Source organism: Eimeria necatrix, genomic scaffold (assembly GCF_000499385.1).
Source record: "Eimeria necatrix Houghton genomic scaffold, Enh_scaff549, whole genome shotgun sequence".
NCBI lineage: Eukaryota > Apicomplexa > Conoidasida > Eucoccidiorida > Eimeriidae > Eimeria > Eimeria necatrix.
Genome location: NW_013651686.1, coordinates 1 through 14614, shown reverse-complemented (window position 1 = coordinate 14614; position 14614 = coordinate 1). Strand labels below are relative to the sequence as shown.

Sequence of the window (14614 nt, the reverse complement as noted above, 5' to 3'; positions counted from 1 at the left end):
TTCGAGGAGCAGTATCTGCAGCAGCAGCAGCAGCAGCAGCAGCAGCAGCAGCAGCAGCAGCAGCAGCGGGGGTTCGGTGGGTGCTGCGGGTGCGGGGCAGTCAGGGGCAGCAGCAGAAGCGCAGGCTCGTTCTGCTGCTGCTGAAGAACTGCTAGCCACGAACGAAAACCAGAATGAACTCTCGTGCACGCAGCAGCAGCAGCAGCAGCAGCAGCAGCAACAGCAGCAGCAGCAGCAGCAGCAGCAACAGCAGCAGGCACTACTGTCGCGGACCCCAGGGCCTCCGCCAAACTGTTGCAACCCCCATTAAAATGCCCTTAAATGGAATTTTATTAAATGAAAACATTTGATGAAAAGATGAAACAAAAGAAATAAAAAAAGAAAAGAAAAGAAAGCAGCAGCAGCAGCAAACAAAGCCTCGCCTGCTGCCAGAAAGCTTCTGCATGCTGACGTGCAGCACGAAGCAGCTTTTTGCTGCTGCGTCGTAAACAAAAGGCAACTTGTAATCAAAAGTGCCATTTGCTGCTGGCTTCCGCGGCTCCATCAAATAACTGTACTTCGCGCAGCGAGATATCGGGTCCGAAGGCCCCGTCACTGCAGCAGCAGCAGCAGCAGCACGGGAAGCTGCGCTGCGCTCAAGTGGGCGAACAGCAGTGGGATGAAGCGGAATTTGCATTAAATTAATTAAATTAATTAATTAAATTAATTAATTAAATTAATTAATTTAATTAATTGAATTAATTGAATTAATTAAATAAAACTCACGGCCAAAAGCGTCCACCAGGAAAGAATCGGCCACCGGCGAAAAGGCCCGCCCGCTGCTGCTGACGTAAGCCAAGTTGAAGCCGCCGGGCAAAGGCCTTTCTGCAGATCCAGAAACTGGAAAGTTTTCGAGAAAAGTTTTGTAATTTGAATTTGCTTTTTCAAGTTTTATATATTTTCCAAAAACTGGACAAAGTCCTCCGGGCTGGCGGAAGCCTCCGCTGGTTTTCCCGAGGTCCACGTACACCCCAGAGCCTGCACGCAGCAGCAGCAGCGCAGCAGCAGCAGTAGCAGCAGCAGCAGCAGCAGCAGCAGCAGAGCAGCAGCAGCAGCAGCAGCAGCAGCAGCCGCGGCAGCAGCGGGAAGAACAGGGTGCCAGGGAGAGGCAGGAACAAGCATGCAGCACAGAGCCCGCAGCAACAAACAGCCCAAACTGTAAAGCAGCAGCAGCAGCAGCAGCAGTAGCAGCAGCAGCAGCAGTAGCAGCAGCAGCAGCAGCAGCGAAACGCCCCTCGGCGAGCCCGCGATCTTTTGCCAAATTCGCCTCCAAAGGCGAAAATAAAAAGCAAAACGAAAACTAAATGCCAAATAATAAATAAAATAAACAATAATTGTCCAAAAATGGAAAAAAAAGGAAAAAAAAGGAAAAAAAGATGAAAAAAAAAGAAAAAATGGAACTTTTTCTCACCATGGTTTGCAACTAAGTTGAACTTATTCAGAAAAGTTTTCAAAGTCCCCGACAGCCACGGATTTTGAGTTTCCGTTTGCAGTGTAGAGACAGCGTGGGGCGCTGCACTGGCCAAAAAGCTGTTCGAATTCAACTTTTCAGACTCCTGCTGCTGCTGCTGCTGCTGCTGCTGCTGCTGCTGCTGCTGCTGCTGCTGCTGCTGCTGCTGCTGCTCTGCTGCTGCTGCTGCTGCTGCTGCTGCTGCTGCTGCTGCTGCTGCTGCTGCTGCTGCTGCTGCTGCTGCTGGTGCTGCTGCTGTTGCAGCATCTCCAGCGCTGCTGCTGCTGTTTGATCCATCGCGGAAAAGCTCTCTGCAGGGGCTCCCAGCAAGGGGGAAGGAAGGCTTTGCTGCTGCTGCTGCTGCTGCTGCTGCTGCTGCTGCTGCTGAGCTTTGAGGCCCGCGGAGACTTCGGAGTTGAAGAAAAGAAAAGAAAAGAGCAGCAGCAGCGCGGCTGCCGGGCGCTGGCTTTGCCCCCGCATGGTGTCTGTACACTGCAAAGAGTTGGAACTTTCTGGAATTCAAATTCAGAAACTCCAAAAGAATTCCAAAAAGAATTCCAAAAAGAAATAACTGAAGTTCCAGCTGGAGAGCTTGGCTCCCTGCCGGGCTCTGGGGTGTACGTACACCGCAGCCTGCGAGGGGAAGGCCGGAGGAAGGCGGCCAAAGGCCCGAAAGGGCTCAGCGCGATTCAGATGCTGCAGCAGCAGTTGCAGCAGCAGCAGCAGCAGCAGCAGCAGCAGCAGCAGCAGCAGCAGCAGCAAAGTCCGCAGCTTTCTGTGCGGCTCTGCCCATTTGCTGCGCCCCGCGGGAGGTTTGAGTTGAGAAAATGAAGACTGCAGAAAGTGGAGGAGTTTGGGGGAAATAACTGCAGAAAGTAAGGAAAGAGCTGCTGCTGCTGCTGCTGCTGCTGCTGCTGCTGCTGCTGCTGCTGCTGCTGCGGCTAGGAGAGAACTGCACGGCCAACCGCCGGGAAGCTGGGAAAAGGAGAAGTTGAAGGGAAAAGAAGTGAAGTTGAAAAAGAAGAAAAGTTGAAAGAATTAAAATGCAGAAATGGAAATCTTTTTGGTTTTGCTGCTGCAGTTGGGCTCGCGAGAAAAGTTGAACGCCGCGCAGTCGCTGGCCGCCCGCCTGCGGAAATCGGCGGCCCGGCGGGCGTTTAATTCGAATTAAAAACAAATTTAAATAAATTAATTATTTAATTAATTCAAAAAAAGTCCTTTTTGCATTTTTTAAACGCAGAATTGCCGCAAAAGCAGCCCGACAACGCGGGGGGTTCCGCAACACCAATGGACTGCTTCGTGTCCGCCGGCAACGCGCGAAAAAGACAAAAAATTCCTCTTTTGAATTCTATTTTCTTTTTTTAAATGCAATTTCGGTTTATATTTTCAAAATGCTTTTTATTTTTAACTCCGTTTTCTCCAGTTTCTCGCCAGCGGTCGCTCACCGAGTGTCGATGATCTGGCATACACCGCAGCGGAGCAACAGCGCGAAACGAATTCCCCGGAAACTGCGGAAAATTTGAATTAATTTTCTCCCAAATCGAATTAAAAGGCAAATAATTAAAAATAAAAAGAAGAAATAAAACTAGAAGGGAAGTTAATCCAAAAAATTCCGCAATCGACGGCTGTTTCGGACCACAGGCACGAGGCAACCCGCCGCGGCTCGCAAGACAGCCGAATTTTCTCGTTTTTGCGAATTCCTTTTGAAAATATAATTAAATTATTCATTTTAATTAATTTAAATGCAATCAAATTAATATTTAAACTTCTAAAAAGCCCAGGGACGCGGCCCAGCGTCTTCCTGTCTGCTTCGCCTGGGCTTTCTCATTTCAGTTCGAGTTTGGCTGGGCTGTCTGTCCACTCCAATTCAACTTGAATTGGAACTTTTTTATCTCATTTTTTCATTTTTTGCAAATTAATTGACTTTTAAGCCTCCCAACAACTCTAAATTAACTGTTTGCAAGTTTTTCCGTTTAATTTGCGCCTAATTTGATGTCAAAGTTCTAATTTTTCAGTTCATTTTGCTGTTCAGCCTTCAACTTGATCATTGCGCAAATTACTTCCTGTAAGTCTTTTAATTTTTTAATTTTTTATTTTTTTTACTTTTATTTTTATATTTTTATATTTTTTATTTTTAGGATTTGGTCCTCCCCTCAGAAGTATTCGTGTCTTTTGTGTCATCTTTGTCTCAATTTAATTTTTTGCATTTAATTTTAATTATTTCCCTTTTGATTCTTCTTAGTGTTAGGAAAGAGGGAAAGAGATTTGAAATTAAGGTAGAAAGGGGCTGCTATGCTTAGGGCCTAGGGTTTAGGGTTTAGGGTTTAGGGTTTGGGGTTTAGCGTTTAGAGCACAGGGACGAATTTTGTGGCCCAAAGAGTTCTTTAAAAAACACAAAAACAATCAAGTTTCCGAAGATACATATACACAATATATATTATACATATTATATATTGTATATATATATATCTATATATATATATATATATCTATATATATATCTATATATATATATATATATAGATATATATATCTATATATATATATATAGCTATATATATATATAGATATAGATATATATATGGATATAGATATAAGTATATATATAAATATACACTTATATACGTATATATTACAATAATATATATATAATGTATATTATGCATATACATTTATTCTAAATAGTCTGTATAAACATTTATAAACTTTCAAAAGGAAAATCAGAAGAAGACAAATGAATTTACAAAGGGAAGTAAACAAACATAAATATCAAAAACATAAATATCAAAAACTTAAAATGTAATGAAACAGAAAAAAGCTGCATTCTTCTCTTCTTCCTAAAGAGGGGGGCCCCGTGGAGCCCCCTTTAGGGGCCCCTGGAGCCCCCTTTAGGGGCCCCTGGGGCCCCCTCTAGGGGCCCCTGGGGCCCCCTTTAGGGGCCCCTGGGGCCCCCTTTAGGAGCCCCTGGGGCCCCCTTTAGGGGCCCCTTAAGGGCCCCTTTTAATTCTTTTGGTTTTATTTCTTTTGCTGCTGCAGCTGTTTTATTTGCTGCTGAAAACGAACGCATGCATGCGCATGCAAAGCACTCGAGTCTACGGTGTACGTACACCTTGCATGCACAGTGTGTGCATGCAACTCAGAAATATGGTTTTGTGTTTAATCAAAAATATATAAATTTAAATTGTTTTTGGTTTTAATTAATTAAATAAATTTAATTTGTCAATTAAAAGACGATAAGAAGGGATTGAACCTGAGAAACAACTTTCCAAAACGAACTCAACAAATTGAAAAAGATTTTTAAGGACTTTAAATTCTTTTTTCTTTTTCTTTTTTTCTTTTCTGGAAATAGTTCATTTATTTAAATTGAAGAAAGAAAAAATAAATGAAAAAATGCCTCCCAGTGTTGTTGAATTTGTCTTAACCGTTTTTTTAATTCAAATTAAAATTCTTCTGAAATCCACTTTTCACTTTTTATTTCTTTTTTTCTTTTCAGCCTTTGTCAGCAAGGAGTTCCATAAATAAAATAAAATAAACAAAACAAATAAAATAAACAAAATAAATAAAATAAATAAAATAAAATGGGCAAAAATATAAAGTTAATTCTATTTTCCTGTTTTGAACTTTTGTCGAAATAGCCAAATGGAACAAAAGACAAAAATGATGATAAGAAAATTGTGGGACTTCCCTCTTCGCAGCCTTCTGCTAGCTACACATTTTCAGTTCTAAATCCAGGCACTTCAAGCAGCTAGCTGTGGCTAGCTGTGGCTAGCTGTGGCTAGCTGTGGCTAGCTGTGGCTAGCTGTGGCTAGCTGTGGCTAGCTGCGGCTGGCTGTGGCTAGCCGTGGCTGGCTGTGGCTAGCTAGCCACAGCCAGCCGGCTAGCTGTGGACAGCCGTCAGTAGCTGTGGCTAGCTGTGGCTAGCTGCGGCTAGCTGCGGCTAGCTGTAGGTTGCTGCGGCTAGCTGCGGCTAGCTGTAGCTAGCTGCTGCAGCCACGGGGCGCTGCGCATGAGTCGGCGGTCAGCGGCCAAACCCTAAAAAAGGGTTTGCAGAAGCTTTCACAGAAGGGGTTCTGGGAAACCGAAAAAGGGGAAATAAAAAAGAAAATAAATAAAATAAAAAGAAAAGAAATAAAGAAGAAGATAGATCTGTCTTTTTGTGCAGTTCGGCAGCACACGGAGCGGCAGCGCATGCACGCTCGCGGCCAAGATTCCGGAAAAGGAGAATAAATAGCTGGCGGCTGAATTTCTTTTAATTTCTTTTAATTAAATTTACAATTTGAAATAAAAGGCGAGCAAAAAGAAATTAAATAAACGGCTTTTTGCTGCAGCGCAAGAGCACTGGGTGGCGCCGCTGCTGCGGCTGCTGCTGCTGGTGTGATCTTGGGGCTCGTTCGGAAGTTCTTTCTTTCTTCCGGCGGTTCTTTCTGGAATTAAAAAGGACAGAAAGTGTCATTTAAAGGAGTAATTGCGCTGCAGCAGCGGCGAAAGAAGGAGGGAGCGCGGGCGGGTCGTTGCTGCCCGCAGGGTTGCATGCAAGAGTTGAACAGGCGGGAAAGCGGTATTTTTTTTGGGTTTTTGGAATAAATTAAAGCGCCAAAAGATTCAAAAATGCATTTTCCTTTATTTCGGCCGCTGGCGCCGCTGGCCGTGCGGATTTCGGGCCGCTTTCCACTTGGAGCCGCTGGCGCGCGGCTGGGCTTTTCCACAAACGCCCCCGCGCAGCACGCGGCGGGATCTGCGCAGAAACACGAGCCCCAGCCGCCCGCAGAAGAGCTAAAAGGGCTTTATAACATGCCGCAAGACCATTCGCACCACGGGGACCCGCGGAAGTTCATAAACCCCGACGGCACCTACAGCTACCCCATCACCTCCCAGCTCTTCCACTTCGAAGATCCTTATTCGCCAGTCCCCAAGCAGCAGATCTTGTCCATAAATGGAAAGAAAATGATAAAAGGAGTCGAAGCGAGGTCGCTGGTTGAGCTCTTCAGCATCCACCAGGCGAGTTTCCGCAGCTTTCCACTTTTGCAACTTCTGCTGTTCAACTTCCTGCTGCCCCGCCTGCTGCTCCTTTTTGCCCCCTTTTTGCGCGCATTTTGCGGAATTTAAGAAATAAAATAAATTAAAAAGACAATAAATCGAAAATAAAAAGAAATAAAATCAAAAAACGAGTTCAGAACAGCTGCGCGCGAGGCTGAGGCTGAGTTGCTGCACTTGAATTTGAAAAGCATTTTGAAAGGAATGGGTGTCGTTCTGCTCGAAAACGCGTTTCCGAGAGATTTAATTCATTTATAATTCATTTTAAAAACATTTTAAAACATTTTAAAAACATTTTTTTAGAAAAATGGTTTTTTTTTTAATTCAAAAACCCTTTTTCCGCAGCTGAATATTCCCTTTTTCCCAAGAAAGCGCATGAGCGTCTACGGCAATCACGACTTGCTGATGAAGGCAGAGTTCCTGTTCTTCTGGACTCCAACTTTCATCATTTGGTCCTTAACAAGTGAGTTAGGGTTTAGGGTTTAGGGTTTAGGGTTTAGGGTTTGGGGTTTAGGGTTTGGGGTTTAGGGTTTGAGGTTTGTTGGTCGTGTTCGTTCGAACAGGTGAGTATGCTTATCTTTGAGCTTATCTTCTTTCAGAACTGAAATGCAGATCCAACGAGCCCGCTAGGGTTTAGGGTTTAGGGTTTGGGGTTCAGTTAGGGTTTAGGGTTTAGGGTTTAGGGTTTAGGGTTTGTTGTTCCTGTTGATTCCCACATCCCGGGGCTCAACATCTCGCGCTCTGCCGCCTAAACCCGCAGTCCAGGCCTGTTCTCCAGAGCCTAGGGTCTAGGCGTAGCGCCAGGGTTTAGGGTTTAGGGTTTAGGGTTTAGGGTTTAGGGTTTAGGGTTTAGGGTTTGGGTGTTGCAGTCCCCGTGTTCACAATGCTGTATATGGTGGACGAGGCGGTTTACACGGCCATGACGGTGAAGGTGATAGGCCGGCAGTGGTATTGGATTTACGAAGTGGAGTCTCCAGTGGATTAAATAAAAAATAAAAATAAAAAATAAATAAATACTAAATAAATAAATAAATAAATAAATAAATAAATAATAAATAAATAATAAATAGTTTGATTCATTCGGGACGCTCTTGGTGGTTTGAAAACGGACTCCAAATCGAACAAAACGGTGGTTTACGCCCCATACAAACCCCAAACCCTAAACCCTAAACCCTAAACCCTAAAACAGAGGATTCGGCAGGATCTGCAGCTAGTTAGATCCGCTTTTCGAATTCGAAAACTGCCGAGGGGGTTGGGGGCCCCCAGTTAGCTGTTGAGGTCCGAGGGGGGCCCCCTAACCTCTAGGCTTTCAGCAGCAGCCACAGACACAGCTGGTTGAGGCCTTTAAGTCTCTTCTTTATTCTCTGGTGAAATGTCTTTAGCTGGGGCAGGCAGGCACAGCGGAGTAGCCTCAGCTAGCTAGCTAGCTAGCTAGCTAGCTAGCTAGTTAGCTGGCTTGGCAGCTGCGTAGCTGGGTAGCTAGCTAGCTAGCTAGCTAGCTCCCGAGCCAGCCCTGTGTGGCCAGCTCTCTGGACGCGTACTTGTCTGGCTAGCTAGCTAGCTAGCCAGCTAGCTGTCTAGCTAGCTAGCTATTTGGTTAGCAAATTAGTTAGTTAGGCAGTTGGTTAGCTAGCTAGCTAGCTAGCGGTTCAGTTTCTGGGCCAGCGGGGAAGTGGAGCCCCGGGGCTGGGGGGCGGCGGCCTGCGGGGGCGCGAAGGAGCTCAAAAAGGAAAAAAAGGAAAAAAAGAAATGAAAGAAATAAAAAGAAAGAAAAAGAAACAAAAAGAAATGCAAAAGGAAGTAAAACAAAAGAGAAAAGAGGGTTGCTGCTGTCGAGGCGAGGCTGCTGCGCCTCATCGAGGGCTCGGCGGCGGGTTTCTCGCTCCTTGTCTGGGCTCTTTGGATTTGTTTTTGCAGTTTATTTGATAAATTGTTTGAAATAAAAAGAAATGAAATTAAAAAAGCGGAAAAAAGGGGAAAAACGGGCGCGCGAGGTGTACAGACAGCGGAAGTGCCGGGAGAGCTGCGGCGACAGAGCGAGGACCGGAAAAAAGCCGCGGGGGCGTCTGGGGGCGCCAAAAGCGGCTCAAACGAAAGCGAAAAGAAAATAGAATTTAAAAATATAAATTAAATTAAATTAAAACGCAAAACGGCGGAAAACGCGCCAAGTTCGGCAAACAGCCACTGCAGATACAGCCGCCGGTCGGTCCGCAGAGGCAGCCACTACTGCGCCGAGGTGTACGTACACCGCAGCCTTCCGCAGCAAATGAAACTCTCAAAAGAATTAAAAGTTCTTCAGATTTATATTTGTGTTTGCATCCGGGTGTACGTACACCTCAGGGCCGCAGGACTCAGTTTTGCTTTTCTCGCTTTCGCCTTTGCTGCTGTGTCTCATCTCGGAGTCTTTTCTCTCAGGGCTTCTCTTCGGCTTCGCATTTGTCTCTTTTTTGTCTCTCTTTTGTCTCTTTTTGTCTCTTCCAGTTGCTGCTGCTGCTGCTGCTGCTGCTGCTGCTGCTTGCTGCTGCGCTGCTTCTCCCCATCATGGCCAAACTCGCCGCAGCAGCAGCGCCCCAGCGGGCCCCGCTGTCTCGCTGCTGCTCTTCTTTGCTGCTGCTGCTCCTTGCAGCAGCAGCAGCCGCAGCAGCAGCAGACAGCACTGTCAAAGGCTCCGCCGCAGCAGCAGCAGAAGCAGCAGCAGCAGCAGCAGCAGAACCTGGCTTCTCGGGCCTCGAGGCCTATGAAGAAGAGGAACCTGCTGCTGCTTCTCTCTTGCAAGAAGAAGCAGCAGCAGCAGCAGCAGCAGCAAATGATGAGGCCTTTTGGGACTCGGAGATAGAAGAGGAAGAAGAGGCAGACGCAGAGGCAGGAGAGCAGCAGCAGCAGCAGCAGCAGCAGCAGCAGCAAGGAGACACGGAAGCAAACTTCACAAGGGACCCCTACGGCACCCCCTCCTTTGCTCAGGGAAACAGCAGCAGCAGCAGCAGCAGCAGCAGCAGCAGCAGCGGGGACGCAGAGATGGAAGATGCCGCAGCAGACTTTGCCGAGGAAGCAGACGCTGCGGAGGCCGAAGCCAGCAGCAGCAGCAGCAGCAGCAGCAGCAGCAGCGCAGCAGCAGCAGCAGCAGGAGAAGCAGCAGCTTTTGTGCAAGTGAAAGCCATCAGGGCCATAAAGCCCCACAGCTACGCGCAGCAGGCGAGCGACCAAACAGCAGCAGAAGATGAAATGCTGAGAGAAGCAGCAGCAGACTCCGATGCAGCAGCAGCAGCAGCAGCAGCAGCACCAGCAGCAGCAGCAGCAGACGATGCTGGAGAAAACGGTAAGCTCATTTGCTGCAGTAGATTCCCATCCCTTCTAGCTGCTGCAGCGTAGCCTCCATTGCTGAAACCCGAAGCACACAAACTCCCTCCGCTGCTGCTGCTGCTGCTGCTGCTGCTGCTGCTGCTGCTGCTGCTGCTGCTGCTGCAGAGGAAGCAGAAGACATGGGGCCCCTCTCCGTGGCGGATCGCGATGGGGAAAACTACGGGGGCCCCGCAGACCCTGTGATAAAGTATGGAGGTTTGCCAAGTGAAGATTTGCTGCCAGAAGGAGCAGCAGCAGGAGAAGCAGCAGCAGCAACAGCAGCAGGAGAAGCAGCAGCAGCAGCAGGAGGCGCAGCAGCGCGGGGCGAGGAGGAGGACGCAGCAGCAGCAGCAGCGGAGCGGCTGGACGTGCGGGCGGAGGAGGAGGCCGCAGCGGAGGCCGCAGCAGCAGACGCTGCAGCAGCAGATGCTGCTGCAGCAGATGCTGCAGCAGCAGAAGCAGCAGCAGCAGAAGGGGGGCCCCTCCTCACTGACACAGAAATCGAACAAGATGTTCATCTTTCTTTTCCGCGCCTCAAACAGCCCCAGCCCCACACAGTCCAGCGTCAGTTCCAACTTTGCTGCTGCTGCTGCTGCTGCTGCTGCTGCTGCTGCTGCTTCAGCTTTGCTGCTGCTGCTGCTTCAGCTTTGCTGCTGCTGCTGCTGCTTCGACTTTGCTGCTGCTGCTGTTTCGACTTTGCTGCTGCTGCTGCTTCGACTTTGCTGCTGCTGCTGCTTCGACTTTGCTGCTGCTGCTTCTTCGACTTTGCTGCTGCTGCTTCTTCGACTTTGCTGCTGCTGTTTCTTCGACTTGGTTGCTGCTGTTTCTCCCTTTTGCTGCTGCTGTTTCTCACTTTTGCTGCTGCTGCTTCTCCCTTTTGCTGCTGCTCCTGGCCCCCTTTTGCTGCTGTTATTGTTCTCTTTTGCTGCTGCTGCTGCTGCCTTTTGCTGCGGCTAATCGTCTCATTTGCTGCTTTAATTTCAACTCTTTGCTGCTGCTGTTTGTCCTTTTTGCTGCTGCTATATATCCTTTTTGCTGCTGCTGCTTGTCCTTTTTGCTGCTCCCATCATTTATTTATTGTTTATTATTTATTTATTTATTTATTTATATTTACTTTTTATTTATTTTTATTTGTTTATTTTTATTTATTTATTTATTTTTATTTATTTGTTTTATTTTTTCTGTTTGCTGCTCAGGCCGTCATGTGGAACAAGACATCAGATTGACAGGTAAAGTCTAGGGTTTAGGGTTTAGGGTTTAGGGATTGGGGTTTAGGGTTTAGGGTTTAAGTTTTGAGAGGCAAGAGGGCAGAAAAGTCGTGTTCTTTGCTTTGCTGTTTTTTTCCTGCAGAGGCTCTACGAACTGAAGGTGAGGGTTTAGGGTTTAGAGTTGAGGGTTTAGGGTTTAGAGTTGAGGGTTTAGTGTTTAGGATTTTAAGTTAAGGGTTTAGAGGTTTAGGGTTTGGCTTTACTCAGCAGCTAGGCCAAAGCCCTCTAGGCCTGAACCACTCTCCCAAGCCCTCGGGCTTCCCTGCCACTTTTCAGGGTTTAGGGTTTAGGGCCAAGAGTTCAGGATTAAGGGTTTAGGGTTTAGGGTTTAGGGTTTAGGGTTTAGGGTTTGGGGGTGTTTGTGCAGGCAAAGGGGCCAAAGCCAGTGCAGCCTCAGCGCCTGCTGCTGCAGGCTCTGTCCTAACGCTGCTGGGGGTTTATTTAATTAGCCTTTTCCTTTGAATTTAAAAGGGTTTAATGCAGCAGCAGCAGCAGCTGCAGCAGCAGCAGCAGCAGCAGCTGCTGCTGCAGCAGCAGCAGCAGCAGGCGAAGCGACACTGCAACGGCAGCAGCAACAGCAGCAGGAGACGCAAAGAGGGATCTTGGCTTTTTGTTTTGTCTCTTTTTAAGTTTTCGGAAGAAATAAATGAGGTGTCTGTACACCTCAACTCCTTCAATTTATTTTCTCTTCTTTCATTGAGGTGTACGTACACCCCGCGCGAACTGTTTATTCTTTTTACTCTCAAGCAGCAAAATGGAAAACTCGAAAAGTTATTTAACAAATCAAATAAAGCGCAATTAGAATTTAATATTTTTAAATTTGTTTGTTCATTTCCGAACTTGCACTTTTCTCTATTTCTGCAAATATCTCAATTTTGTCTTTTTGAAAAGTCCGCAATTTCTGCAATTTTTTAGAATTAAATAGATTTAAACTCCAATTAAAGTAATTTTATCTTCTTTATTGCTCTTTAGAATCAATAATTTCTTAAAGAGAGCTTAAAAACGCGAAAGAAGTGTCCATGTTGAGTAGACGCTTCTTCGGGTGTACAGACACCTGACTGACTGTCTGTACACCTGAAAACAGAATGCGGCCGAACAAATGTTATTAAATGAAGCATCAGCGCCTTAGTTGCAGAAAATATAAAAGTAGAAGCAAAGAAGTAAAGAAAAAGTGAAAAAAGGGAATTAAAGTGAAGAGTTCCGCAAAAAGTTTAATTGCAGTCAGGGCTGGCCGATGAGGTGTACAGACACCTCAAGACAGCTCCGGCTAGCTGCCGCGAGCCCATTTGTTGAATTTTCAGATTTATTATTCTTTTTTGCGTGAAAGATTTCATCTCCGCGTTAAAATGCTTTAGTTGAATTGTTTTAAGTGCTGCGGCAGCAGCAGCAGCAAGAAGTTTGAGGTGTACAGACACCCGGCTCTCGTGGAGAGTGACGCAGGAGTGTCGATGCTCAGAAATGCTCTTCAAGAGCCGTCACAACTCAGTTAATAAATTAAAAAAAAAGAAAAGAGAAATAAAAAGCATTTAATTTAATTTAAATGATTTAATTAATTGATTTATTTCCCCCTTCCGAGCGACCTGCCGGCCGTTCAGGTGTACACGCACCTCCGCGCCCGAGCCGGTGGGCCAGCGGCGCTCTTTGGCCCGACAAAAATATAAATTGAGGAATTAAAAGATAATAAAAAGGTTTTTAAAAGTAATTTGAACAACTTCTGCCGCTTTTATTCGCAAAAAAACGCCGTTTCCCCCGTGTGTCGATTCAAGTGTACATACACCGCGCCAGCCGCTCCCCAGCCCCTCCTTCAACTGCACACTTTCCACTTTTTTCCCTAATGCCATCTTCGCCTTTATCCGGGCCCGGGGGGGCCCCCGGGGCAGCAAAAGAGGCTGCGGGGGGGGGGGCCCCCGGGGGGCCCCCCGGGGGCCCCCTGGGGGGGCCCCCAGAACTCCGAGAACACTTTCGAAGGGGCCCCAATGACTTCTGTTTTGTTTACAGCAAAAAGGATTTGCCCCCAGAACCCTCAGACCCTTCTCTTCCCCCCCAAATAACTAGCGAAGTCCCGGGCACATTCGTGGGTGCAAACCCTAAACCCTAAACCCTAAACCCTAAACCCTAAACCCTGGCTGGAGCGCGGCAGCGCAGGACTCCGCGCGCGGCGCTGTTCCCCCTCGAGGGTTTAGGGTTTAGGGTTTAGGGTTTAGGGTTTGCGTGCAGGCAAACGACTCTCTAGTCCGTCGAATCCCAAACGAAATCATCGGCAGAATCTTCACAGAAAACGAATCTTATTTGCTGCAGCACCCCCGCAGCAAAGAGCTGCTGCTGCTGCTGCAGCAGGACATGCGCGCAGCAGACAGTACCCCCGTGAAGCCCGTCGAGTGTTTCGGGGGGCCCCCGGGGGGCCCCCCAAGCCAGTGCCAACATAGGGGGGCCCCCGGGGGGCCCCCCTGTGGGTACTGCAGCTACTGCGAGGCCCTTGATGTTACTTTTTGGAATGAAGTGTTGTTGGGGGATTTTATAAAAAAGAAAACTCCTTTAAGTCGAATTCCCTGGATTCTGGCGGAGGTTTACTGCTACAGGTCAAACCCTAAACCCTAAACCCTAAACCCTAAACCCTAGGCCCTGGGCTGGGGCGGCTGAGGACCGCCGGTGGACGCAGCGACACTTTAACCCTAAACCCTAGGCCCTAAACCCTAATATAGAGCAGGCAAACCCTAAACCCTAATTCAGTGGATTTTCCTCTGCGCAGAGGAGTAAAGGGGCGTTCCGCTGTTCTAGGGTTTAGGGTTTAGGGTTTAGGGTTTAGGGTTTGGGGTTTGCAGGCGCATGCTGCACGCGTTTGACTTTTACAACACTCTGTATGACCCTTTTGCCCGTCAGAAGGCAGCAGCTCTTTCGACTGCTGCTGCTGCTGCTGCTGCTGCTGCTTACGCGCAGCAGGTGGTGGCGCTGCAGCAGCAGGTGCAGCAGCAGCAGCAGCAGCACGGCAGCGTAAACCCTAGAAGCTTCAAGAAGCAGCTTCGTGCTGCAGTGCTGACTTCTCTTGAGGGCAACGCGGGGGACTTGTCTCTGTGGCCGAAAGCCCTAGCAGCAGACCCCCAGCAGCAGCAGCAGCAGCAGCAGCAGCAGCAGCAGCAGCAGCAGCAGGAGCGCGAAGCAGCCCGCCAGGAGCAGCAGCAGGCGACTCCGGAGTGGCTTCTGGCGGACGACTTTGAGCTGTTTTTCTCCGACTTCTGCTGCGGCTCCAACACCAGCAGCAGCAGCAGCAGCAGCAGCAGCAGCAGCAGCAGCAGCAGCAGCAGCTGCCTGCTGTGGACGGACAACGCGGGGGAAGAGCTGCTGGCCGATCTGCTGCTGGCCTCCGTTTTGCTGCTGACCAAAACCACCGCGAGGGTTTTCATTTGTTTAAAACACCAACCCACTTATGTGTCCGATGCAACAAAAGTGGACTTGCTGCAAACCCTCGACTGGCTGCAGCAGAAAG

At 47.9% G+C, this 14614-nt stretch overlaps 4 protein-coding genes across 4 annotated transcripts; 3 read left to right on the top strand and 1 right to left on the bottom strand.

The window, feature by feature from the left end:
• Window positions 1-1579: 1579 nt before the first annotated feature.
• On the bottom strand, window positions 1580-1969 carry ENH_00062260 (hypothetical protein; the record flags this gene model as incomplete). Its single annotated transcript, XM_013577185.1, has 1 exon — window positions 1580-1969. The coding sequence occupies one exon, from the start codon at window positions 1967-1969 to the stop codon at window positions 1580-1582; it is 390 nt and encodes a 129-aa protein (XP_013432639.1).
• Window positions 1970-6097: 4128 nt separating this feature from the next.
• On the top strand, window positions 6098-6990 carry ENH_00062250 (Cytochrome c oxidase subunit 2a , related; the record flags this gene model as incomplete). Its single annotated transcript, XM_013577184.1, has 2 exons — window positions 6098-6491; window positions 6869-6990. 2 exons carry the CDS (start codon window positions 6098-6100, stop codon window positions 6988-6990), a joined length of 516 nt encoding a protein of 171 aa, XP_013432638.1.
• A 2074-nt stretch (window positions 6991-9064) lies between these two features.
• Window positions 9065-11592, top strand: ENH_00062240 (hypothetical protein, conserved; the record flags this gene model as incomplete). The annotated part of the gene is made up of 5 exons (XM_013577183.1): window positions 9065-9839; window positions 9989-10426; window positions 11059-11091; window positions 11213-11230; window positions 11498-11592. The coding sequence occupies 5 exons, from the start codon at window positions 9065-9067 to the stop codon at window positions 11590-11592; spliced, it is 1359 nt and encodes a 452-aa protein (XP_013432637.1).
• Window positions 11593-12964: 1372 nt separating this feature from the next.
• On the top strand, window positions 12965-14614 carry ENH_00062230 (hypothetical protein, conserved; the record flags this gene model as incomplete). Its single annotated transcript, XM_013577182.1, has 3 exons — window positions 12965-13204; window positions 13348-13709; window positions 13953-14614. Coding segments are annotated over 3 exons (1264 nt in total), but the record flags the coding sequence as incomplete, so codon positions are not given.